Below are 27,487 nucleotides of genomic sequence, written 5' to 3' on the forward strand. Positions count from 1 at the left end.
GAAACTGTACCACTTTCTTATCACTTTTATTTTACATAAATGGGGTCATTTTATATGTACTTTTTTGCACCTTGCTTTCTATCCCTTAAGAATGTATTTTAGAGATCCTTGCATCTCAGAACATTTAGATCTAAATCATTCTTTTTAAGTGTTCCGTAGGCTTCTGTACTAAAAATACACACTAAAATTGACTTATTTCCCATTATTGGATATGTAGGTGTTTCCATTCTTCTGCTGTATCTAACTGTACTGTTTTTAATGCCCTTGAACACATTTCTTTGTGCATATGTATTCCTTTTAGATAGCTACCCAAAATAAAATTGCTCTATTGATGTATATGTGCATTTACAAATGTTAGGTTTACTTTAAGGTTGACCTTCTAGAATGCCGTAGAGATTTGTAGTCTCATCAGCAGCGTCTGAGAGTAGCCTCTACTCCTTCCCTTCACCAACACTGTACATTACTCGTCTTTTACTATTTTGCTGATTACAGAAATGTTCTTTCACTGAATTTGCATTTTCCAGGTGGTTTGATAGGTTGAACCTCTTCTAAGTTAATTGCTGACTAATTTCAAAGTTGTTGACAAATATTTATCCTTATGTGAACTGCATTTTCACATACATCGTGCTTTGTGTGACAACTTTGTTGTATTTTTCTTATGAATTTCTGAACGTTCTTTATTACCATCTAAATGTTAATCCTTGTTACATAGTTTGCAAACACTTTCCCTCCTCTTCCGCTTGCTTTTGAACTTTGGTTGACTTTTGTCATATGAAAGTTCCAAAGTTCAAAAGTGCTATTTATTTGGCCTCTTGCAGTTAACCTGTCTTCCTTCTTGAAATATTTTTGACATTAATTTTCCCGGACAGTATACTTCCCTGCTTTGCCTCCTGACTCACCAGCAACTCTTTCTTAGTATCTTTTATAGGTCCTTCCTTCTCTATCTGGCCTCTAAATGTTAGAGTTCTTCAGGGCTCGGTTCTTCACTGTCTTCTCAAATGACATTCTTGCTTTAAATGTGATTTGACCATCCATAGCTTTAAATACCATCTTTGTGCCATTAATCTCTTCTTAATTAGTAGCTCTAGATCAGAGCTGTCCTCTGAGCTCCAGACCACAAAATCCAATTTACTTCCTTGACAGCCTCACATAGGTGCCTCTCAGGAATCTCACATTTAATGTCCCTTAAACAGAACTCTCCTATATACCTGCCCACCTGCCCACCCCAGACTTCCTGAGTCTCCTCTGTCTCCAAAAGTACAGCTGTCATCTACCATGTTACTAAATCTGGACACTTTCTGTGGCCCTCAAGGAGAACTAACATATAAGCGACAGATGGGAAGCTTTAAGAAAGAAAAACCCATCAGCTGATATTGAAAATATGGAGTTCGATCTAAAATAAATGCAAAATTGGGGCGCCTGGGTGGCTCAGTCGGTTGAGCGTCCGACTTCGGCTCAGGTCATGATCTCGCGGTCCGTGAGTTCGAGCCCCGCGTCGGTCTCTGTGCTGACAGCTCGGAGCCTGGAGCCTGTTTCAGATTCTGTGTCTCCCTCTCTCATGGTCATGAGTTCGAGCCCCGCATCAGGCTCTGTGCTGAGAGCTCAGAGCCTGGAGCCTGCATCAGATTCTGTGTCTCCCTCTCTCTCTGACCCTCCCCCCGTTCATGCTGTGTCTCTCTCTGTCTCAAAAATAAATAAATATTAAATTTTTTTTTAAATAAATGCAAAATCTAATCATAGTGACAACATGTAAATCACAGAAATGTAGATGATGCCTGAACCTCCTGCTGCATGTTTAAAATTTGGAATTTCAGGGGTGCCTGGCTGGCTCAGTCCAAAGAGCACATGACTCTTGATCTTAGGGTCATTGAGTTTCGAGTCCCATGTTGAGTAGGAGATTAGTTAAAAATAAAATAAAATAAAAATTGGAATTTGATAAGTGCAACTTCATTTCCTCATGCAAAGCATCCATTGACAAATTCATGTCATTCTGTGTTATTAGTAACGATTATGATGCCAAGCATAACTCAAAAAAAAATGTGCCAGTTACTGAATTTAAGAACTTTGAATGCATTACTGCATTTAATTTTTTACAACAACCGAGTAGGCTGCTATGGTAATTATCATGATTTTAACAATGAGAAAATCCAGGGTTTAAAGAGAGTATCTAACTGGCCCAAGATCACACAAAGTCTTCATGATTGTCTTCAGGTTAATGAAATATTAAAACACTCAAAATTGAAAATCATCTTGCCTTTCCTGAGAATCTATAAGGTATAGAGGAGTTAGTCTGCGACCTAAGAATCACACTGGGGAGAGCCAGGTCATGACAACACTCTGAAACTGTGGGGCCTTTTTCTCTTAAAGTCTTTTTGAGAAAATGGAATTCTGCTTTTCCAGGTTGAATTAAAAACAGGCCAGTCTGCCTCAGTGGTTTGGAATAGTAGGTCTAGCCACGTAGTCCTTTGACTTGTATTACATTTTGTTATTGAACAAACACATGGGCAATCAAAGAAATAAAATAAGCTTTTGCAAGACAGTCTTAGAGGACTTTGCCCACTCAAATTGAATGAAATAATGTACCATGTAGCAGAGATGTCTGCCGTTGTGTTTGGTGTTCCGTGAGATAAGCATCTTCTTTGGAATATCCAGCTCATGATCAAAATAGAAGTGAAAATGCCATTGATTGGCTCCTGAAGTAGTTTGTCTAGACATGTAGGTTACATAGCCTTTTAAAAATAGTTTCCAAACATGAATTATTGTCATATATATGTTTCTTGGGGCAGTTTTAACTTGTATGCCCACATATATTAGAAAGAGGCATAGGGGCACCTGGGTGGCTCAGTCCGTTAAACATTTGACTCTTGATTTCAGCTCAGGTCATGATCTCACAGTTCATGGGATCAAGCCCCATGTTGGGCTCTGCACTGACAGTGTGGAGCCTGCCTGGGATTCTCTATTTCCCTCTCTCTTCCCCTTCCCCCCACCTCTCAAATAAATAAATAAACATTAAAAAAAAAAAAAAAGGAGGAGGAGGAGGCATAATGCCAGTGTATGGGCAATGGATTCTAAGAGGTTCATCATTTGTATGAACTGATTCTTAGTGGATTTGGGGCCAGCTTCTCTCTCTTTGTCACTTCTTTAACTTGGCTCTATAGTTGTTCTCCCCATCCACCAGTCTGCCTTAGTCTTATACAAGAGTCACTTTGCCCACTCTACGAAACTCCCATCAGACATAATGGCAGAGAAGGAAGAAATCACCCAGTGAGAAGACATTGACTCCATTCCTACTCAAGTCAGGGACAAGACAGGTTGCCTCATCACCTGTGCTGTTCAACATTGCATACAAAATCCAAATGACAGAAAGGAGAAATAAGAAGTATAAAACTTAGGAAAAAGAGCAAAGCTGTGGCTATTTATAAACAATATGGTTATTTAGCGGGAAAATCCCACAGTAAACTGAAAATGAAGACATGTCACAAGGATGTCCAGATACTGTATAACTAACTCAACATTCAGCGATTCTTACATACTAGAAATCACCAGTTAGAATGTGGATCAGGAAAAATACCACCATCCACAGGAGCAGTCACTAAAGTTACTTAAAAAAAAAAAGTGCAAAATAAAAATGTAAGATCTTTATCGAAGGGAACTTAAATACTTTCCTAAAGGAGAAGTCAAAGATACTGTGAAGGGTTCACGGCAGAGAGCAGAAGAAAAAAAAAATCCAGATTTTTCTTTTGAAACTACAGGAAATTCGTCAGAAGCCTAGGTTTGCAGACTCTGAAAGGTGAGTTATTAGGTTCCGAGTAGGTTATTAGGTTTGATTCACTGTAACTGTGCACGGGGCATCGACTTGCCATGCACTGTGTAGGGGGGTGGTAGAGAAAGAAAAATGAGACTCGGTATCTCACAGAGCTCACAGCCTCACTGAAGAAAGAGACACACGAGCAAATAATCACAGCACAGTGGACATCACCGGGATCGTGTGCAAGGTTTACTGGGAGCTGGAGGGATTGCTACCTAACCAACAGTTTCCTCGTCGTCACTGATGAGGGTCCCCCGATCTCTGCTTGAATTCCTGCAGTGGGAGGATTGCTACTTGAAGGGCCTGCTCAATGGTTAGGCAGCTCTAGAATCTAAAAGGTCTCCTTCCATTGAGTTGAAATCTTCATCCCTGTGACATCTACCTGCGGGCCCTAGTTCCGCCGTGAGCAAGAGAAAACAAGGCTACATCGTTTTGCTGAAATGACTCCTCCTGTATGCTTTGCATTAGAATCCCCTGGAAACGGAGTCAAAACACACATTCCTGGGCCCCATTCACTGAATTGGGGCACGTTAAGGAAAATGACATTTTTGCCAAGGTGATTCTCACCTGTGTTAAACTTTGAGAACCAGTCTCTGATCCTCATGGATTGGAATGGCCCAGTGTATGCTGACTTTGGTTGTGCTTCAGGGTTATGACACATACCATATAATTCTTCGGTCCTTTCAGAGTCATAGTTTCATGTGATGTTAACTAGTGAAATTCCTTTCGAAGTGGCCTCAGCTCAGCCATTTTCAAGCCAAGTGACTCTGGCCACTTGGGAGGCAAAGTGTGATCCTATAGATTGTGACCACGTACCGGGACAGGAGATGGGAACCAGCCCTACTGATGTGATTTGGAGTTCATTGGGGGTTCGATTCTGGAGTTCTCTTTCCGTCGGATGAATGTCAAGGATCTTGCCAGTGCTGTTCACTGCTGCCTGAGGAGTCTCCTCTCTGAGGAGAGCCTAGTAAAGGGCCTGGCACGTTGTGAGGCTTGACAAGGGGTAAGGGAATGTTTCTGCCCCTTTCCACAGGCTCGCTTCTCTTCTGTTTGACTGTCTTTATGGAGAGTAGCCCTCGATGGTCCAAGGCAGAGTAAGGATTTGTGGCATTGAGTGTAACCTTAGAACAGAAATTTTTCTCTACATGAAATCCACTGAGGATTCCATTGTTGGCTTCTTGGGTAAATAATCCCTGGCCTGCCTGTCTCACTACCTCATTGTGAAAATCAAACGAGGTAATGGAGGTGAAATTGCTTTGCTAACTGCAAAGCTCTGTCCTCAGGGGAGAGATAATGATGTGATGAGAACAGACTATTTATAAGTTAGGTAAATAGCTAAGACTGCATGCTTAGCAATGCAGAGACGGCATGCAGAATTTAGCTTTGGGGATGGATTTCTCTGCTCCCAGGCCAGGCTGAGATGACTCCCTGGTTCTCCAGGTTCAGACCTCACCCAAAGCTGGGACACTCACCTGGCTCCTCAGAAGGCTGAGAATTTCAGCCAGCACTTCCCAGAGAACTTCTTGTTTGTCTGACTTGGCTCTTGGCTGCTGTCCTCCATTACCCACCGTCAATCTGCCTGATAAACAAGGGTTTTTTGTTGACTTGGGGAATCTCTAGGGCTGTGTTGTCCTATAGGGTAACCATTAACATTCCAAACACTCAGTAGCCGTATGTTATAAATAGAATACTTTCATTATTGTAGAAAGTTCTACTGGAGAAAACAGCTCTAGAGCTCTGTGAGCCTTCTGTCTGGAATAAGGCAGCATATGCTTTCCTTCAGACTTATGAAGTGTTATCAACCAAAGCTCAATAATAAATAAGGCAATTCTGACGGATGCGCCATATAAGTCTTTGACATTTCCACGCACAATATATTCAGGTTTAAATAGGGAATCAATAGGGGAGGAAAATATGAAGATAGAGAGAAAAAGAAAGTGAGAAAGAGGCAAAGAAAACTAAAAACCAGTAGGAGAAAAGCATTTTTTTCCGGGCTATTACTTTTTGTTGTTTCCTTGATAAATAACAATGGTCAGAAGTTATCCTTGTATTTAGTTGCTGTTTAATTATCTACTACCTGTGCCCCCAGCTGGACTGTCAGTACATAAGGGCAGGTAACATGTCTATTTTATTTCCGAAAGTTCCCCGAGGGTATAGCCCTTTGCTCAGTTAATACCCTTATTGGTTGAATGGATGGACGCTCTTATCAAATCCCGTTAACCACCTGGAATAGGTATACTCAAATAAGTTTTCACCACTTAAAAAAAAATATTTATGAATCCCACAACCGGAGTCCTTGTTTTTTTTTTTCACTGTGCTGCTGCTTCCCAACTTTCAATCTCAACACACCAGAATTCCCCTTTTACACAGAGGTTTTCACACCGCGGTCTAGATTACCCATGGATGAGCCAATAATTTAGGTGTGCTCTTACTTTGGATCCTGAGAGGTTTCGGCTAATGTTGGAAAGCTGTTTGACATTTAACAGCCATTTTGTGGCCTTTACCTTGAACTCCGGAGGTTACAATTGGATTCAACAGTTAGCTCATTGTTTTGAGCCAGTGCAGACTGAATCTGGGTGAATCGAAGATGGTTTGAGGATGACCTTGCCTCATATCCTGCAGCCTCCACCAGGGCTAGCTGCATAATTTGCAGGGTCCCTTGGTCAAAGGCAGATAAGGCTTCCACTGAAAGTATTAATATGTAAAGCCTTTTTTTTTTTTTTTTTTTAATCTGCAGTTTCTCTCTTAACTCGTCATGGCATATTTTCTTTGCTATTTACCTGTCCTCTAGTAGGAAAGTAAAATTTAATTTTAAATTGTTAGCAAAGATTTACCATTTATAGTACCCAAAGCCAGTTTTAAATGCAAACATGAGAGCATTTCACTTGTATGGAATCACCAAAATGACACGAACCATGCAAATCGTATTTGACCTCACCTCTTGAGAGTACACACACTCATTCCGCTAACACGCTACCTTCAGCTAACTGATGAGTAAAGAAGGACTAAAAGGGAAAAGAGCCGTGGTTGGCCATATCTCATCCTTTCTTTCTCTGTTGATATTTTCAGCAGAAGTGGTTGGCAAATACAAGATGATAGAGGGTTTTTTGGTGGTTCCCCCTCCTTCTTCGAGCAGCACTGCCTTCCTCCTGCATTTGCCAAGTTCTGGTCAGATGGAAACCGTGACCTTCAGGGCTGTCTGTGTTCCCAGTTAGTCAGTCGTACACGTGTTGATATGAAGCGTGAGCGTAGGATTCTAGTGGACCTGTGATCTGTGGGAATTCAGTAAGACTCCCTGGTAAACATATTGTAGAAGTTGCTGACCAAGAGACGATGGAAAACAGGAAAAACACTTTCTATACATGATGTGTTCACCTTGTATTTGCTCTGAGGCATACTTTAGGCATGGCGAGTCTACCAGAATCCTGTGCTCATGGGGTATCATTAACGTTTTGAGGCAGCAAGGAACTATGGCGGACACACACATGCACCTATAGCCTGTGCTCGCCAGTGCCCCAGATATCACTGGTGCATGTTCCGTTGTCCCTCCGACTTCGTAGGTTCAAAGATAAACTTACTAAGAATTTCAATATGGCAGCAAACAGAGCATTAAACCAAGACCTGGGTTTCTGTCTGGCTGCACTGCTCACACAGCCAGGAAGCTGGCCTGTCCCTCGTCCTTCCCAATCACAACCTAAAGCAACCTCTCAGGAAACATTGCTCTTGTTGAGAGAACACCAGGAAAACAGAATAACAACATCAGAAGAGCTCCCCTTAACCTGAAGTTTAGTAATCAAGTGGCTTAAGCTGCCCTCCAGGATGCCCTCTTTTGGGCTGAAGTGCTGAGGCCTAAGCATTATTCCCTCCACGGAGACATTTTTCAAGGAAAAGTTCCCACCTCTGACTTAGAGGGAGGTGAACTTGAGTTATGAAACCAAAAGCATAATGGCTGTCATGCAGGGGGGTTGGCACACCTGGGTTTTAGTCCTGACACTTGTCATTTACTATTGATACAAATGTTAACATGTGACCAGACATTTCTGGGTCTCTGTTCCTTCATCTGTAAAATGGGAATACTATGAGAACCCATCTCCTAGGGCTTTTGTTAAGGTTAAATAACGAGACTGTATGTGCAGAGCTGAGCCCAGCTCCTCTTACACAGAAAGTGCTCAATAAACGGAAGCTGGTGTAACTGCTGTTATTATAATTGTATATATAACATCATTCATATCTTGGTTAAACAAACTTCTCCAGTTATTTTTTCAGCTTCCTGATAAGCATTTCGTAAGAAATGAGTCAATAGAAATCTCTGTGCTCTCTAAACACTGCTCCCACGCAAGGAATGCCGCCCTCCCTCGACTGGAAGAAAAACCAGGGATGAATTAAATTAAATTAATCACACTGTTTATAAATAATTGTTTAAGCAACAGGAGACAAGACTTGTTTCCTGGGTACATTATGCCTCTTGCTGAACAGTCGGGACTGTTATTTTGAATATGCCTTCTGGCTTTTAAATTACCTGTCGGCACTTCTCTGACCCAATCTAAAACGTGCTAACCATGCCGAACAAGCTGCGTACGTTGTCTGTGCCTTTGGTGTTCCTCTTTTGCTCTGCAGGTGCTGGACTTGGTGCTACGGTGTTGAGGTTCCGTGTACCAGCCCTCTGAGACTGGCGCCCACGATAAAGAGGGGTCAGGCATGCCACTCTGTAGGGCAGACTTCAAAACCACACCCAGCTCCAGAGACGCCCAGAGTGGTCCGGGGTCACGAATGGAGGCAGGATGGTGTGGGGTTCCGACCCTTGACCCTGGATCACACTAGAGCTGCTTGAGAGCTGTTAGTACCTGAGCCTGGGCTCCACTGGTAGAGATTCTATATAAAGGGTCCAGTTGGGGACCAGAAATGCTTCTGTTTTAGGAGGTCAGGAGTACTGCAGTATTGAGATCCCTTGGTTCGGTGGCCAGAGCAGGGAGCCTGTGTCGATCACCAAGGAGTCATTGTTTCTTTCAGCACCAATAGAACAGGGAAGTGCCTTCAAGTTTAAGCCTCGTTCCACGTCTTAAATACTGAGCTAGTGCGGGCATAACCCATTAGTTCTCAAATGGGGACAATTTTGTAACCCAGGGGACAATTGGCGATGTCCGAAAGCATGTTTGGTGCTCCTGACTGGCGGGGGCTACTGACATCAGTGGATTTCGGCCAGAGATGCTGCCGAAGCTTCCAACTATGCATAGGGCAGCCCCCGACCCCCTTGCAACAAAGAATTGTCTGGCCCAAATTGCAACATAGTGCTGAGGTTGAGAAACCCTGCTTGAAACGGATTCTCTGGGCTTCGCAACATAGACTCTCCTTACCACTGACAGGCGACAGCAAGAGGGGTCTTTTACCAGCGCCAGGGGACAATGTATGCTTTTACCTGCCCACTGCAGTGCCCTGCACCACGCGACTCCTCTTTGTTTTTCGTTTTTTTTTTGTTTTGTTTCTTTATTTGGAGAGAGACCGAGAGAGTGCAAGCGGGGGAGGGGCGGAGAGAGAGAGGGAACCAGAGAATCCCCAGCAGGCTCCGTGCTGTCAGTGCACAGAGCCCAATGTGGGGCTGGAACTCATGAAACCGTGAGACCATGACCTGAGCCAAAATCAACAGTCGGACGCTTAACCGAACTGAGCCGCCCAGACACCCCGCCACATGGCTTCTCTTAACTCACATCCATTCCCAAGATGAGACAAGTTGAAAAAAAACCCAAAACCCTGTAGAACACGATAACTGGTGTCAGTTCTGCGAAGCAGGGCCCGGAATTTCTGTGGTTACGGTGCCGGCAGTAACCTTGCTGAAAAGCCCTTTCCACCAGGCAGGCTCTGTGAGCTTGTTCTCTTACAGCATGTACTTGGCAGGGACACAGCCCTCCCGATTTAGTCGGAGCAGCTGTTCAGGAAGGAATTGCCTCCAGAACACTCTAAGAGACCCACCAGAAACCCATACTCCTTGGAAACGTGTGTTCGGTCCACGGTGTCAGGATGCAGGTCCCTGGCCCATAGAGGCGGTAAAGTTCCATCTTATACTGAGTGTTGACAGACTGGAGTGTGTCCAGAAAAGGGTAAACACCATGATTTCCCTTGCAGAATTCAGGACCTAGGAGCAACAATGTCAGGCACAGGGGAGGCTGAGCTTAAAGGAAATCATGGTCATCAGCATTTTTTTTTTATTTATTTATCTGAGGACCGTTACACGAAAAGGGGATCTGGCTTGTTCTTCAAGGTTGCAGGGAGAGAAGTAGGGACAAAAGACTGAAGTTTTACGAGTTCGTATTTCAGCACAACATGGCATGGACTGCCTTTCTAGGGAGTTCCTAATAAGGGGATTAAAGTAGACAAGAAGTAGAATAAAATAGGAGAAATTGGGACAACCACCAGTCACTTAGAAGTGGTGATCAAGGGGTGCCTGGGTGGCTCAGCCAGCTGAGCGCCCAACTCTTGATTTTGGCTGAGGTCATGATCGCATGGTTCATGACATTGAGCCCCACACTGGGCTCTGCACACTGACCACATGGAGCCTGCTTGCGATTCTCTCTCTCTCTGCCCCTTCTTGGCTTGCTCTCTCTCTCTCTCTCTCTCTCTCTCTCTCCCCCTAAATAAATAAATAAACATTTAAAAAAAAGAAGTGGTGGTCAACATTGGTCACTGGAAGCGTTGACTTGAATGAGCATGGCGGAGAAAGGGGCGGGAGGTCTAAGGAAACGCCCTCAGATCCCTCCTTTGTGGCTGCGTGAGTTACGGAACCGCAAGAAATCCTCCCACAGTGCAGCTACACTCGAGAGGGAGCAAGACCTACCTCAGTCATTTTATTTCATTTGGTTGGAGCTGGAGACTTTCTGGAAAGACGGCCAGTGGGAAGAAATGTGCCAGAGGTAGTAGTGTTAATGCCAAGGGCCATTCTGTTTTGGTTTAGGATTCTTCCGGCAGTCTGTGGACGGGAGGAAGTTTAGACGTATCTAAGGAAGAAATTTATCCCCAGGCTGTATAGATGCTCCGTGCTACATAGCTGATTCAATGCCTGTGATTCCGTGTGAGGGAAATATTGTCCCATCCACCCATCACGATAAATTTCTATCACTTGAGCCCTTAATATGAACATAGTTACTATTTAAATATGTTTAGGGAGAAGGAGCCCTAGGCTGAGATTAGAGAAACATCCCCCTCAATCTGGTATTCATGTTCTTCATTTCTCGTATGTCAGGGCCAGGACTTCAGGCTCTGGAAACAGCAAGGCAATATCCCAACCTGGGAGGAGCCAGAGTACTGTAGAGCAGTTTAATATCATGACCAAATGCATAGGACTTGGTATTTGACAGACCTCAGTTTGACTTCAGGTCCTGCCACCTTGAAGCTATGTGACCCTGGGCAAGTTACTGGCCCTTTCTGTGCCTCAACTTCTTCCTGTTCTAAATGGCCCTTGCTCATAAAAGTGTTGTGAGGCTTGTGTGAGATACTGTACATATGGATCCTGGAACACAGCAGCTATTGATAAACTGAGTTCTCATTGTCAGCATCAGCATCTTTCGAGGCGAAAAGTCAGAGACGCAGGTTAGCAGAACGAGCCTCCTGTCACGCGAACGCTGGTTCGTTGTCAGAACAGGTGGTGGAGGGAAGCACTTGGGTGCCAAAATCACCATAATAGCCTCCTGACAAGGGGCAGGATGGTTCCTGAGCAGCAGGCTCAGAAGTACTTCACCTTCAAGTATATGGGAGCCGCAGCGAACGGAGGCATGCAGCAGGTTCTAGCTGCCGTTCTTCTAGAAGCACTGTGACGTCGTCTCCAACCCCTGCGTGAGGAGACCCAGTGAATAGCTTCTGGTTATAGAAACAAACAACTGTGTGTGTGCTCTGGGTTAGATTCAAGCCAAGAGCCAAGAACCTCCTTTTCAGAAAATGATCTCTGAACGTCTCGTCTTGTTTCCATGCCTATGTTAGGTTATTTTTAACAAGATTCTTAGAAACACTTCACAGTTAGAATTGTTCTTGGAGAGCCTTTTATTCTCTAAGAAACGAGCGAATCTGTGTTTTGATCAACATGACAAACAAATATATTTGGAGCCTGCTCCTCTTCCTTTTATTCTTTTCAGACTTTCGTTTCCTTCGCTGGCTGGTATAATGTAATTTGTTCCTGTGTTTGTGAATTGGCCTTGCCTGCTTTACATTTCTGCCTCTGGAGAAAGGAGTGTGTGTGTGTGTGTGTGTGTGTGTGTCCATGTGTATACACATACATCCTGGGCACACACACCTATACATATGTGATTGTCACATATAATAATATATGTCATATATTGTCGTAATATAATATATTGTCACGTATAATAGTCAGTTGCGTTAGGAATAATTTGGTTTCCTAGTCTGGACGTTCCCCCTCGCGTTTCTCCTCCTCCTCCTCCTTCTCTATCATCGTCATCGTAAGATCTACCATTTACTGAGCACTGGTTTGTATGCGAGGCATCTATGCGGAGTGTATCACATGCACCATCTTACTGAATCTTTAATATACTCTATGGAGCAGGTATTATTATTTCCATTTCACTGATGAGGAAACTGAGACTCAGATTAATTTGGCCAGCGTCTTACAGCTGGTGAGGGTTAGGACCAGGATTCTCACGCATGTTCATCTGATTTCGAAGCCCTTGCTGGAAACCACCAAACTGTGCTCCTTACTAGTGAACGGAAAACCCTTGAAAGAATATAGAATTTTTGGTTCTTGGACGTCAGAAGGGCTTGAGAAGTGATCTGACCAAATATTCCAGCTAATGCAGTGGTCTCTTCTGTAGCTTATCTGATAAGTGGTTTTCAATCGCCCCCCTCATGAGAGGCAGTTCATTATTATTCAAAGCAAGGCATTTTATTGTTGAAACAGCCCTAGTGGTTGCAGATTTGGGTCAAATTTTACTTCTCTATATCATAGCATCATCAAAGCTTCGAGTTTTATAGCTGGAAGTGATAACAGAGCTCGAGCAGTCCAGTAGTTTTTAAACACATTTTTGCAGATGTGGAAATCTTTTGTTCAAATGGAATCTTCCTTGGACGTGTGAGCAATAAAGTATAACTGCTTTGATCACAACAGATGCTTATATGGGGATGTGTGTGCACAGAGCCGTGACCATCGACCCCATCCCTCCAGTGTCTCCTGTGGCCACTCCATGGGGTTGTTAGTCTTGTTAAGAGATGCCTGAAATAGACTAGCGAACCCAATATTTTACAGAGAAGAAAATGAGGCTCCAAGATGTAAGATGTTTAAGACGATTCTGCTGTATGAGCAGAACAAAGATCTGAATCCAGGTCTCAGAACTCTGAGTCCTTCTCCCTGATTCATTCATCTCTTGCCTTTTTATTACATGCCTAATGTGGGTCAGGCACTGTTTCAGGCAGTAGGGACACAGCAGATTTCTAGATAGGCAGGATCCCTGCCATGAAGGAACTCACAATTGAGATTTTATCATCCCATTTCTTTTTGATGGTTTGAGCCCTTGGAAGCAGACACACACACACACACACACACACACACACACATAATCAAGCCATCCTGGGCAACTTTCTCTGCATTCAGGCCAGTTTGCCCATGACTTGCCAAAAGAATGGACTCTAGAACTGAACTCAAGGCTATTCACGTATTTGGTGATTTGAGGGTGACCTTTTCTTGACACTATTGCAAATTCTAATTTATTTTTTCTGCCTCTGATTTTCTTTGGGGACAATGTGTAGAATATAACCAGAGAGAGACAACCTATTTCATATGTAGCATTCAAGACGATGGAAAGGCCATTCAGACCTGTGGGATTTGAAACTGTAAATGCCAGCTGGGTTGAGTTCTAATAGAACAACCTTGAGCAACATAGTGGGACTTGTAGTGGACAGATAGTGAAGGGCATAGAAAGCCCTCCTGGCCTCACCCAACCTGGTTGTCCAGCTCATTTCCCTCAACTCTTCCCCAGCCTAACTCCCTGCGTAATAAGCGTGCAAGATCGATCAGTTTTCTGCAGATAGTGAGTTCTCCCACCTCTGGATTATTTCTGCTGCCTTGAATGCTCTCTCTCTCTCTCGCTTTCCTGCCTGGGACAAGCCTACTCATTCTTCAAGGCAGCGTTCCAACACGAGCTCTCTAAACTTTCCTGGTCCCCACCCCCTCAATCTCTGAGCAATAACTAATCACTTCCCCCTCTGGGCTCTCTTACCACCTGCTTCTCCTCTTGAAGCTTAGTTCACCCCGAGGGATCGGAAGTACTCTTATGCACCTGACACATTCTCTACTCACCTGGGCAGCCTCCCAAGAGCAGGCCATTTTCTTACCCGCAGGGGCTAGGACCCGAGGGTGCCTGTTGACGGAAGGTGCACGTTCAAGGTGCATGCTGGTGCAGTGAGACGCCAGTTAGATCGCCCAGTTCCGATCCTGGCTCCACCTGGTGACAGATGTTTGACTTGGAACAAGTTACTCGGCCTCATTCCAGTCAACCAGAACCTGCAAATAGTAGCACCTGTGTCAGGAGATTTCTGTGAAAGTTATGTAAGGTAACCCACGATGTGTTTAGCACAGTAAATGGCACATAATAAATAAATTTTGGCTGTTTTTCTTGTGGGTCCGCACTTTTAAAGCATTTTCTCCTAGATATTTTCAGGTTCAGCCACATTGAAACGGTTCAGCAGAAAAAGCTGTCAGTCTGATCCCCCAAAGACTCAACGTTCCGATCCTTTTGTTGGTCATTTAGGAACTGTGGTAGGCAAGGAGGGGGGAAAAAGGTCTCACCAGGAGAATGGTTTGACCTCAGTCATCTGCGCATATGAGAGGTAGGGCGAGAGGTGCCTCAGGATTGGAACAAGCCGTGCCCACTGATTGACCTTGCACTTCGGCATACTGAAACACAGACACATCTGAGGCCAGGGGTAGGGTTAAAAAGCTCTGGGAATACATTGTGTCCAGAGGCAAAAGTTAGTTAGGCATTTCAAACTGTGCAAACTCAGCTATTTGGGTCTTTTCGACAAGTAGCAGAAAATAGCAGGAGTGCTGGCCTGTGGTTTTAGAGCCATCACCCTGCAGACGCATCACTTTATGTCCTTGCCAAGACTCTGTGTTCACTGCAAGTCAGTTTTCCCATCTGTCTGATAAGAACTTTCGTCCCTTGCCTGCTACTTTCACAACTTCTACTGTATCGGCATTCTACCCATGCTACTATTTATTTACTATTTACCTTTAAATACATTTTTTTTTAAATGCGTACTTATTTATTTTGAGAGAGAGAGAGAAAGAGAGTGTGATCAGAGAAGGGGCAGAGAGAATCCCAAGCAGGCTCCGCACTGTCAGCACAGAGCCCTACGTGGGGCTCAATCTCACGAACCGTGAAATCGTGACCGGAGCCAAAATCAAGAGTCAGATGCTTACCCAACTGAACCACTACCTTTAAATACATTTTTAATCTGAATAAATGTATTTGTAAAGGAAGCTATCATGACCTCGAATGCAAAACCGTATAGAGAAGATTGTTTTAAATATAGTGCAATGAAAACAAAACCAGTTATTATTTGTATAAATTATGGTCACTAAAATTTGACTTGATCCCATTGCTTGCCAAAGACTGTGAGCCTAAGGCCTGCTCTCCATGTGTTAGGTATTAGAAACTTGTTAAAGCCAGAGGGGGCACCAACTGAGTCTTTTTCTTTAAAATAGGCAGAATGATCTCCCCCCCCCCCAACTCTCAAAAATAAAAATAAATAAATATAAAAAATATGTATTTAAAGGGGGTGCCTGGGTGGCTGAGTTGGTTAACTGTCCAAGTCTTACTTTCAGCTCAGGTCATGTTCTTACGGTTCGGGGGTTCGAGCCCCGCATCTGGCTGGACACTGTCAGTGCAGAGCCTGCTTGGGATTCTCTCTCTCTTCCTCTCCCTCTGCCCCTCCCCTGCTTGTGCATTCAAGCATGTGTGTGTTCTCCCTCTCTCAAAAATAAAAGAAATAAATACTAAAAATATATGTTTTAAAAATAAATAAATAAAAATAAGCAGAATAAGTTAAAGAGATATCAGACACCCTTACTATGATTCAGATTATTTAATTCTGTGCCCACTGTTTGACACATCCCCTGTGGATCACACCCCATGTTTGGAAAATACTGGCTCTTCCATAGTCAAGATTCTATTGTGGTTGATAATGAATCTAAAGACAAAAGAAGAAATTGACCTAGGGCATTGCCTTTTGAGCGATCGAACTTACTGATAACATAGTGCAAGCCTGTGTGTTCGCTGTTTATAGACAATTCAATTAGTTTCAATAAGCTAATTGTACCCAAGGATTTTATTTTTCCATCACATAAAGAACACATTCCAAACTTCGCTCTTTGCATATTTTTTTAAGTTTATTTATTTCGATAGAGAGTCGGGAAGGAGCAGAGAGAGAGAAAGAGAGAGAGAGAGAGAGATAGAGAATCCCAAGCAGGCTCCACCCTGCCAGCTCAGAGCCCAACTCAGGGATGGAACTCATACACCATGAGATCATGACCTGAGCTGAAATCAAGAGTCAGATGCTTAACCGACTGAGCCATCCAGGTGCCCCTCCTTTGCGTTTTTAACTTCTCATTTTTATGATTCATTGCCAAGTCTTATTTCATCATCAGTGTCATAAAAAGCCAGAAGTGCCCCCTGATCCACTTGGCTAAAATGCACTGCTGTGTGCATTTCAGTGCTTCCATTCCGATCTCTTGTGGACCACCACTGAATGCCTCATGTTATAGCTCTGACCCTTCCCACTCACCTGTACTTTCCCTTTGAAGCCCCCTAAGTGTCTGGCCCAAAGCACGGCCTCAGGTGTGAGTACAATACTGGATATCCACCTGCTCAGAGAATCTTCTACTCCTACATGCATAGGAATTAGCTGAGAGCATTTTTTTTTAAGAAATGAAGATGCTTGCTCTCCCCACCCAACCCCTGACCTCTCACCCCTGCTGACAGAGGTCAGGAGTGGATCCTGGGACTCTGTATTTATTGTAGGTTCCCAAGATAATTCTGATACACATAACCTCTGGACACCACCTTGCGAAAGATGACTTCGCCAGTCTCCTTCTTCTGGAACACAAGTAATTGTAGGTCTGTTTCATCAACTGTTCGCGTTCAACTTCGCCACAAAACTCTTCCCTGCACACAAATGACTTCCACATGCCCCGGTGGACAGGGTTCCTAGTTTGGGAGGCAGAATGCTCGATTTGTAGTCCTGGATCCCCCTCTCCCATCCATCAGCCCATGCCCCTACATTGACCTTCTTCCTCTTCTCACATTGAAATGATAACCCCATACCCTCCTATCTTAATGGATTTGTGTAAACGATTAAGTATGGAAAAAGATACGAAAATGCTTTGTACATCGTAGGCGATTTTACTAAAACCACCAAAACAAGAAATGGCACTTGAGGAACTCGTGTGTTAAAATGTCGGAGGTTCTTTCTTAATGAGGTTTTCCATCAGGGATTTTGAGCGGCTCTGCCAATGTTTTGCCTAAGCATATGTTTGAGGAGAGACAGTTGTGGTCTCGCTGCATTCTAAGTTGTGGCATTTCGGCTGTCCTAGCCCATCCTCCCCAGATACATTTAACAGCTTTGCAGGGTGATTTCACAGATTCAGAAATTGAGGTCTTTCAGCTTCTTTAATACAAACCAAAAATTAGCCTCCCCGTGTTTCCAGCGAAACCTCTTCCCTCCATACGGAATATAAAGTATCAGATACTAACAATAGGATATTAAAAGCCAAATTCAAGCAATTAGCCACAGCTTTGGAGAGCAGTCCCACACGCAGCTGGTGCCCAATCAGAAGGTCTGGATCTGTCACCCACCATCTCTGCCTCTCATAGAATCAGAATGTCAGAGCCACAGAGGATCTTCTAGATGATCCTCCTCCTCATTTAGCGAATGGGGAAAGTGAGGCACACGAAAGGGAGTAAGTCATGAGAGGAGGCACGTGCGGATGAGCGGTAAAAAGGCGTTAGTTCCCAGGTCCCTGCGTTCTGGCTTCCATTCACCTTGCAATACTCTGTGCATTCATGTAGCCTGAAGAGGAATGCAGACATCCAACAGTGGTTCCATGGTCATCTCGATCTTTATCTCTGACGCTCTGGAAGGATTGTAGGAGAGAGCCAGTGTAACCTTGAGAAACGCTTCTCGGAGAACCTCCTCCATTCTCCCTGACTACTCTGGAGCCTTCCGCATACCCGACTCCGTAGCTCTTGTTAGCCCGTATCTTCTGCACGTTGTCCGTCCTCTGTCCTCGTTCTGTGCTGTCTCCTCACCCAGCTCCTCTCTTTGACTATGCCCTCCTGACTTTTCTCCTGCCTTTTGCAGGACTTTTTTCCTTTTCAGCTTTGTATCCCCAGTTCCCCATCACGGAATATACATGTGCCACTTGGCAAAGATTCTCTTTTAGGGGGCAGGAGGGGTCTCCAGGAACGAGTCCTGTGTTAACATCCCAGTCGCACTGTGTTTCAGTAAAAGGAGGAGCCACATCACCCTGCAGGCTTCCCACAGGTGGAATAGATACAATACAAACCCCTGCACATGCTCCTTTTACCCTGGAATCTGTCACAGTGGGACAAGGAAACGCTAGGGCAGCAGCACGTGAACACTAGACTTAGCTATGACAGTTCTCGAGACAACGAGTAACAATATATCAGGATAATTAAGAGCACAGACTTTGGTATCAAAAATGGCCTAAATGTAAGGTCTGATCCTACCATTTATTAACTGAGTAAATTTGGGGAAATTGTTTAAACTCTGTGAAACTCGGTTTCCTCGTGTGTTAAATGGGCACAAAATACACAGATTAATACACATATAACACGCTTAGCCTAATGCCTGGCTTGGTTTTATTGTTGCTGATGGTGGAAATAAAAAGTGTGATAAAAAAGGAAATGTGGCTAGTGGGAAATGAGAAACCCTTCCTTCCTTCCTTCCTCCTTCCTTCCTTCCTTCCTTCCTTCCTTCCTTCTTTCTTCCCTTGTCTCCTTCCTTCCTTCCTTCCTTCCTTCTTTCTTCCCTTGTCTCCTTCCTTCCTTCCTTCCTTGTCTCCTTCCTTCCTTTGTCCTTCCTTCCTTCCTTCCTTCCTTCCTTCCTTCCTATTCGTTTTTTTTTTCTTTTAATAGATATGTTTAGTGATCAAGACATAAAAATGGAGGGAGGTATATGAAGACTTGAGGTTGCATCTTGAGTTATCTAGAGAGCTTTTACTTGAAAATAGCATAGAAGAAGGAATATATAGCCAAGGCTGAATCAAAGCTATGTTCAGAGCAAGTAGCAAATCCAGAAATAGTTAGATCTCAATATTTAGGGAAGAAATCTTGCATATTCTATTGAAATAAGAATAGTCTTCCATCCGGAAAGATGAGAATATTACAGGGAGAAGGTTGCTGTCCAGGATTCATGAAAAATATTTAACTGTCTCTGAGCCAAGATGTATTCTATCTCAGGGGATTAAAGGAGCTAGTTGATAAGATCTCTGACTGGTGCTTTTTTGAGGGCGGGGGAAATGAGGGCAACCTGGAGGGAGACTAGTAAATATTGCCCCAGTTCTTAAAAAAGGACTAAAGCTAGACTCCAGAAACAGTAGACTCATAGCTTGAAATAGACCTTACCAAAATGCTAAGACAGCTATTACACAAATGATTTGTGAGCAAGAGTCAGCGTTGTTTCATTAAAAAAACAATTCATGCCAACTAATTTCATTATGAGGACAGATTTACCGCGGGGCAGATTCATTTCTGCAAAGCTCTGGATAAAGCCTTCCATGGGTGGGTTTATTCTCAGGCCCACTGAGTGTGAGCTGTTCCCGGGGAAGGCAGTCTGTGCCCGAAACAAGTCTGTTTCAGCCCTGCCCTAACCAACAGGGTCGTTTTGTTTTTGTTTTTGATCCTCCCTGAAGACCAAAGAGCTAGAAGGCAGAATGACACTAAACTGAAAGGTCTAGGTAGCAATAAATTATCTGATCTTCCGTGTGCTTGTGAAATCCTTAAAGTCTAGTTGGAACAGGTGCTAAATGATCGCATCTTGAATGTTGCGATTGTTATGATTTAGAATGACCTCAATTGACTAAAATGATACCAAACCTATAAAATGAAATTTATCTGAGACTAATGTAATGGCCTGTATTTTGGCATAAATAGAATAAAATAATAAATAAATAAATAAACACTCTGCACCCATTTAATAAAGAACCACAGGAATTGACAGCTCTTTGTGTCAAAAAGATACAAATTGTTAACAAGCTCCCTGTAAGCCTAGAGCAAGTTGCCATTGTTAGTGTTGACTACATTCATACAGAAGTAAACTGATGATGAAAAGTGCATGATATATACAAGTCAGGCTCCCTGTGTAGATTTGTGCTAGTTCTGGGTACCATATGTCAAGAGAGATCATCATGATAGGGATTGTTTTCAGAGAACGGTGATCATTATGAGCAATAATCTGGAAACCATAATATATAATGAACTATTAAAGAAAATGGGAATGTGTAGCCTGGAGAAGAGAAAATTTGGAGGATATAATTAGTAGAGGGAAGAATTTTGAGTGGGCCCCAGAGGGCACAGCAGTTCCACTGGGTGGAAATTGTATGAAGGCAGATTTTGGCTGAACGTTAATAAGTTCTTTGTAAAAACTGAAGTTGTTCAAAAATAATAATGGCCTGGCCGGTCAGTGGAGATTCCCGAGTAGGGGGTAAATGACTTGTGTGGCACAAGGGGCACTCCTGCAGAGATCATCGGGGATGTCCGTTCCAACTCTGAGGTGCTATGATCTCCCCTCTCCAGGGATGCGGTGGAGTGTGGTGGCCAATGGGAGAGTCACTGTCACCCTCCAGCAACTTCTTCCTTGGTGGCTGCTCAGCCCAGTGACACTTAGGCCCCGGGGCAGTGACTCAGAAGACAGCCATCCCTCGGAGAAAGGGCAGATTCTAAACTGCTGCTTGTGTGGGACTGCACCTGCCATTCTCTCCACCGTGTCTTACGCCAGGCAGCCCACGGCCACCAGGGATTTCCTCTGGGGCTTCAGCAGGTGGCGCTGGAGGGAGTCAGGGGACAGGACAACCTCCTTGTTGCCTGGGGTTTCTCCTCCAGAGATCCCCTGTGAAGGGATTTTTTTTTTTCATTCCCCAGCACTCCCTCTTCCTGGCGTCTCGCCCGTGCCTCACACTCTCTGTTGTCCCCAGTATGTCCCCTTACTGTTCCTGGTTTGTCTCTCTCATGTTCCAAACACGATCGCTCGCTGTGTCCTATCTCAGTCATAGATGTCTCCAAATAAGCCTTCTTTGCTGTGTCTGCTCACAGACGTTGTCAGAACACATCCTCCCCACGCCTGTCTTGGTCAGAGCCATGTTCCAAAAGCACGCGTTACTTGCTTGTTCACATCTGTTACGGCCACGTTCAAAGTGCTTGCTGTCTCTTCCCCGTCCTGTGCTGTGCCAGATACCAATACACTTTCTTTCCGGTGTCTGGGTCCAAGCGTGCATCCTCCTGGCCAGCCCCCATGTCAGCTGCAGACTTCCCCTCCCTCTTCCTTAAGTCCGGTGTCCATTTATGTACCGTGGAAGAGACGGGAGCAGAGGGCTCTCGGAGGAGAACGGTCTCTGTGGCACCCTTGCAGCTTGGCCGAAGACGGCTTCCTCCCGTGCTGTGGCCTCGGGCCCTGCAGCTCTGAGATGCTTGCTTCCCTCTTGGACTAGAACCGGGCATCTTCTTCTAAAGAGCCTTGTGTAGGGCCACCAACATCGCAGTGTGTATTAAAGACTTTGGAATCTTTCCCATAGACCTGTGGCGAAGCCCACGGTAGCAGCTCAAAAGCCTTGAATCTGGCCTTGTTGCTCCCAGAGAAGACTGTGGGGCAGCTCGCACTGCACAGGAGCGACACTCACCGCAGCTCCCCAAGTGCAGGAGGGCAGGACTGAGCAGTGCTGGGGTGGGAAAACAGTGCTTGACTTGGAACCGGGGACCCCAGTTCCAGCCCTGGCTCTGCTCCTAACACGCTGTGAGATCTTGACCCCCGCCCTTCCATTCCCGGGCCTCACTTTCTATGTCCGTGAACTGAAGTTTGAACTCGGGGATCGCCAAGATCCCTCTCCATTTCTAGGACCACAGGATGCTGCTACAGCCGTCAGCTACCTCGAAAAGCCATGGCTTGCCTGCCTTTTGACTCTGTTTCAAAGGAGCTACCCTCTTCATCTGGGCCTTCTAGACCTATGGTCTTGCCAACTTTGCCCTTCAGATTAACCTGGATGTCTTTTCTTCAGAGCTGAGTCCTTGGCTCTTGCCAACTGCCCCAGAGGAAAGGTCCCAGGGCAATAAACCCAACTGTGTCACATGAGCCGTGTGAGGTTTTAACAATGATCTTGGCTGTGATTTGATAGCACCCCAGGACTTTATCCTACACGTTGATCCTGCTGCTTAAGACGTGTCAGTTATCATTTCCATTGATGTTGACTTTAGTTCTGGAATTGAACCAGACAAGAAAGAGCCTGGAATAAGGAAGACAAAGAGACTGGAATAAGGAATAATGAAGAGAATAAGGAAGAGAAGATTGCCCCCAAACCACCCAGATGCCAAAAAAAAATATTTCTCTGTCCGGTGAAGGCTTATATCGGGGAGAAAGTCTTGCCTTAGGGAAAGGGAAAACACATCTAAAGAGCAGTGTCCTTTAGATAGAATTCCTGAATGCTGTTGAGAAATATCGCACCAATGCTGAAATGTTCCGTCTGTAGACCACAACTCCCGCTGATCAGTGGAGATCAGATTGAACTGGAGATCTCATCCCATCCAGTAGGAAGACAGTTTATGTAAAGTCATGACTGGCACCTTGACTCTGGCCGGACCAACCCCCTTTCCTTTTGTAAGTCCCTGTTCTCTGCCGACTACATTCAGGACTTGGGGGGCAACCACCCTCTTGAGGATGCTGGTTTCTTACAATACAAAGGAGGGAGCAGCAAGGTTCTGAGTCCCAAGGTCCCGAAGCCACGATGATATAGCCCAAGTCTCTGCTCTGACTGCTGCGCGTACTGCCCGTCGCCTCTGTGAACACGGATGTGTGGATGGGTGTAGCCTAGAAGCGCCATGGGCACTGAATTGTTGCTGACTCGCCTCAACCTCGCTGGCCTCTGAAAGAAACTCTCTCGCCTGCTTCGCAACGTTAATGTGGAGATAAGTAAGATCGTTTTTGTGGAAACATTTCATACGTCATCAAATGCCATTTTGTATGTTCACGATTCCTTTGGATTATTTTGGATGCTCCTGGGCTCTCAAGGACTAAGAATTTCTTCATCAAAATGTGAACCAATCTAGAGAAGGAGCTTCCCATGGTGAAACACAATACCGAGGGAATACCTTTCGGGGGTTCTTCCTTCCGCGTCTATCCCTCCTCCTTTGGTTACCGCACACACCCACACTGCAACTGTGTACATTACAAGCACTTCTCATTTGAAGGAGTATTGTTGTTCTCGAAGTGGAGGAGTCAGTGGAGAGGGATGGTGACCACAGACTAATTTTGGTAAAAATGAGCCTCACTTTCATGGAACCTCAAAGTCACATGAAGTTAAATTCAAATGCCTTTTTGCCTTGAAAGCATTCATTTGGAGAAAAAAACGACCTGGGTCATCGAAATTATCCCCATCCTGTAAATGCTATTTATACACATATATATATATATAAATTCTGTGAAAATAAAAACCTCAAACATGGACTGATTATGAATGAGCAGCTGAAAAGACTGTTATATAAAGTATATACTGAGCTACTGAACCAGATAACTGAGATTTTATTTCTAATCTGATAGTCTATGTAAATTATTGTGAATTATGGTTTAATGCTATTTAGTAACCACCTAAATTTTGTTTACATTTTGAAGAAAGAATTACAAGTGGGGCCACTCTTATAGTTTATAATGCACTGAGTGGTCTGTGTAATCAACATGTAACGTATATGTGGGCCTGTTATATAGAACATGGAACTTAATTTTATAATTTCAAAGAATTATAAATTTTAATGATGGTTGTATCTTTGGTTTTATGAAATTATTAGTTATACCTATGATTTATTTGAACAAAAGCTTTGAAGGTACTGGGCTCCCTCTAATCTGTTTCTATGGAAAGCATCATCGACTTTATGGGGATCTACTCTTTGATGCTGTTCCCAGGAATGCATTCTTGGAAAAACAGGAACCTACATAGACTTGTTTTTGTAATAGATAAATTCTATTTATTAATAAATATTGATAAATTACATATATGTTTATACTTATGCATTCTGTACATGTCTAGATAAATTATACATTGAGGGAAATCTTAAGTCTCAAAACTAATAACTGAATTTTGAATCTATAATAAAATGCCGAAGTCAATCCCATGACTCACTTCTGTGGAGCTTCTCTGTCACTTTGGTAGCCCAGCCCGTCTCTTAGAAGCTTTGGGTGTTTGAAGCTGGAGAATTTTCCATCTCTAATATCGGGTTCTCTGAAGGTAAAACCAGGAGCCCAGGACCCTTAGATAATGTGCTTCTACCTTACTGCACCTTTGTCAAGGCCTTATGCACTAGGACAGATTCCTCTGACATGATCATCCCAAGAGCAGACAATCGGGAAAAATCCAACCCAGCCACCCTCCGGGCATACACTATAGAAGCCATTGAAGGCAGCGTGACACCTGTATATCCAGAGGTCGTGGATTGAGGTTATTAAGCATGTGCTTCCTTACTGAAACCATCCTTGATGTCACAAATCATCCAAGAGTCTGGAGTCTAGCTCCCTTTCCCTGGAGCTACTAGGATGTCAGGCCTAGAGCAGGTGTCTATGAAATCCGGGCTCAATCTCTTCTGAGTATGGGCAATGGAAAGACTGCCATAAGCATTCAGGGGCAGGGTACTCATCTCAACTCTTCTGTTTAATCCTTGGGGCCTCCATCATCTTACATATAAAATGCAGAGGGTGGACAAGAATTAGGGTTTCAAATCAGAATCCTTTTGTCATACACAAGTTTACTGGGAACCCCACTGCACATAGGTCAAAGTAGAATGGGGAACATAGTAGGTAGATTTCAATCCCTCATCTCTACCCATTAATATTGTAACATAATCATTATTATAGAATGATTATAATATACAGTATTATATCTATTCTATAATAGAATGATATCCCTGGCAGGAGCCTTCTTTGCAGCCTAAAACCCTAAGCAGCTGGGTCAGGCTTTTTGTTCTAAAATCCGTGATGATACTTGGTTTCCCCCCAGCCTAAGTTTTTGTAAAGCATTCGTAAGACTCCCGTGAACTATTTCTCCAGACAATTTTCCTCGGAATCACACCTGTCTACCTACTTTCAAAACCTCTTTCTCCATACAGGAAATGCCCCATTTCCTGAAATTTGTATCCTAAAAGGAAAATCTGAGACTCCACCCCCTGTGAAGCATCCCCTGTGTCCAGGCAAAGAACGAGACCTCAGAAACCCGACTGACTTAGCCTTGGATGACTGTCTCCTTCCTTGCTTTCCTTCCAAATTTTCTTTCTTCACTTTGGAGCCAGCCATTCTCTGGCCCTACACAAGGAGGAGGAACTGACATGGATTTAGTACTTACTGTATTTTATCTGCCAACTACGCTACACTCTTTAGAGAAACAGAAATTTCTCAAAAACCTACTATGTCCCAGGGGTCTGTTGCCAGATGCCTATTAATAAATAATACTGACAATGTCTGCTTTTTTGTCGAAAGCCAGAAAATAACCAAGGAGACACATGTGGGTGCATTAGACAAGTTTAGATACTCACCAGTGCTATAAAGAACATAAAAAATCGAGATGGGGCAGGGGTGGGTATGTTATCTGGAGTAGTCCAGGAAAGCTTCAAGGAGGTCAGCCCTGTGACCTGGGACAAGAATGCCAAAGAGGCGTCTGTCATGTGTTGATTTGGGGGAATATCATGTCAGCCAAAGGGAAATGCAATACAAAGACTGAGACAGAAGGGAGCTTAGCATGTGTGGCTGGTGCGTAGTGAACGTGAGGAACGTGGCAGAAGATGGGGTAAGAGAAGTCAGTAAAAGCTGATAGCAATTCAGTAGTGTTAGATACCATTCATCAGCTACTTACTCTGTACTGGCTCGGTGGGAAGCATTTTATATTAAACCCTGAAGGGTGGGGCGCCTGGGGGGCTCAATCGGCTGGGCGACCAACTTCGGCTCAGGTCATGATCTCACGGTCCTTGAGTTCAAGCCCCATATCAGGTTCTGTGCTGACAGCTCAGAGCCTGGAGCCTGCTTCGGATTCTGTGTCTCCCCCTCTCTCTGCCCCCCCCCCCCCCCGCTCATGCTCTCTGTCTCTCTGTCTCTCAATAATAAATAAATGTTAAAAAAAAAAAAATTTAAACCCTGAAAGGTAAGTATCATTTTCCCATCCCACATGAGCTGACAAATTAACCAGAAAATTTCCCAAAGGACGCAGAGATTGCCTGGAGCCAGAAATGGGTCCCAACCCCTGCCAAGGCTAGCCTTTCTCCCCCAAGTCACTTGTTGAGGGAGCCTGACCCCCCTGAGGCCTTTTCTCTTTTGCAGCAAGAACCGTTCTTGAAATAGATGAATCTTCCTCTTGTACATCTTTCCCCTTTTGCCTCCCTTCTTTCTCCATGGAGTGTAGGCTGTCCAAACAAATAAAGATGCATTTATACAGTGGTTCCTCATTGATTTTAAGTAAACTAATTCCAAATACCATCTAATTAGAAGTAAAGTCCATTCTTGGCCAGCCAGAAAGTGGTTTCCTATGAAAACTATTCATTGTATCAGAAATAAGAGGAAATTGATCTGGTTATATAATCAGATTTTTTTTTCTCATACATTTCCTTCTCTCCATCCTTCCTGACATCATCCTACACCCTCCTTCTACAACTGATGTTATCTTCATCTGGACCGGAGCGTTTGGCTCTGAAACACAACCGGGAGCATGTTCTTTCCCTGATCAGATCCCCTCAAGGATTCTCCATCGCCTACCAAATTCTGGGCTCTGCATAGTTTTTCCAAACCTACTGTTCAGTTTTACCTCCAGTTATTCCTCTGTATTCCTACAAAGCAAACAGTATGTTCTGCGTTCCCCTTACTTTTTTTTTGTTAGAGAGCATGAGCAGTGGAGAGGGGCAGAGAGAGAGAGAGAGAGAGGGAGGGAGAGAGGGAGAGAATCCCAAGCAGGCTCCACACTGAGCGCAGAGCCCAGCACAGGGCTCGATCCCCCAACCTTGGGATCATGACCTGAGCCACAATCAGGAGTTGGACATTCAACCGACTGAGCCACCCAGGTGCCCCTCCCTTTACTCTTGCTTTGCATTTCACCGTCAGGCTGTTGGTCCCGCTGTTCTGTCCATTGGGCATCCCCTCCCAACCTCCCTTACGTGGTACTTCTCAGATAACACCTTCTACCTGAAATCTTTCCCAGCCTCTAGAACAGCATGAGGTTTTGACCTGTTCCAACCCCAGAGCATTTTATTTGTTCGTCTGTGTTTTTCCTGTGGGGTTCATTAATTATATACATTCCAAGCTTCCCTACCAGATTCCTGAGCTCCCTTAAGACAGTGGCCAATTCTTACCGATCGTGTTTTGTTTTTCCTCGCACCCAACACAGGTTTTTATGCACTGGAGCTGTCCAATCAATTCATTGAATTTACT

The 27,487-nt window shown here is 44.2% G+C and overlaps 1 protein-coding gene across 1 annotated transcript in view; it reads left to right on the forward strand.

Annotated features, from left to right (window-relative positions):
* HTR4 (5-hydroxytryptamine receptor 4) overlaps positions 1-20,710 on the forward strand; it is a 49,732-nt gene extending 29,022 nt beyond the window's left edge. Inside the window, exon 6 of the mRNA XM_042903021.1 lies at positions 20,620-20,710. Within this exon, the coding sequence (XP_042758955.1) occupies positions 20,620-20,710 (91 nt within the window). The remainder of the gene's footprint in view (positions 1-20,619) is intronic.
* The last annotated feature ends 6,777 nt before the right edge of the window (positions 20,711-27,487 follow it).

This window comes from Panthera leo, chromosome A1 (assembly GCF_018350215.1).
Source record: "Panthera leo isolate Ple1 chromosome A1, P.leo_Ple1_pat1.1, whole genome shotgun sequence".
Lineage (NCBI taxonomy): Eukaryota > Metazoa > Chordata > Mammalia > Carnivora > Felidae > Panthera > Panthera leo.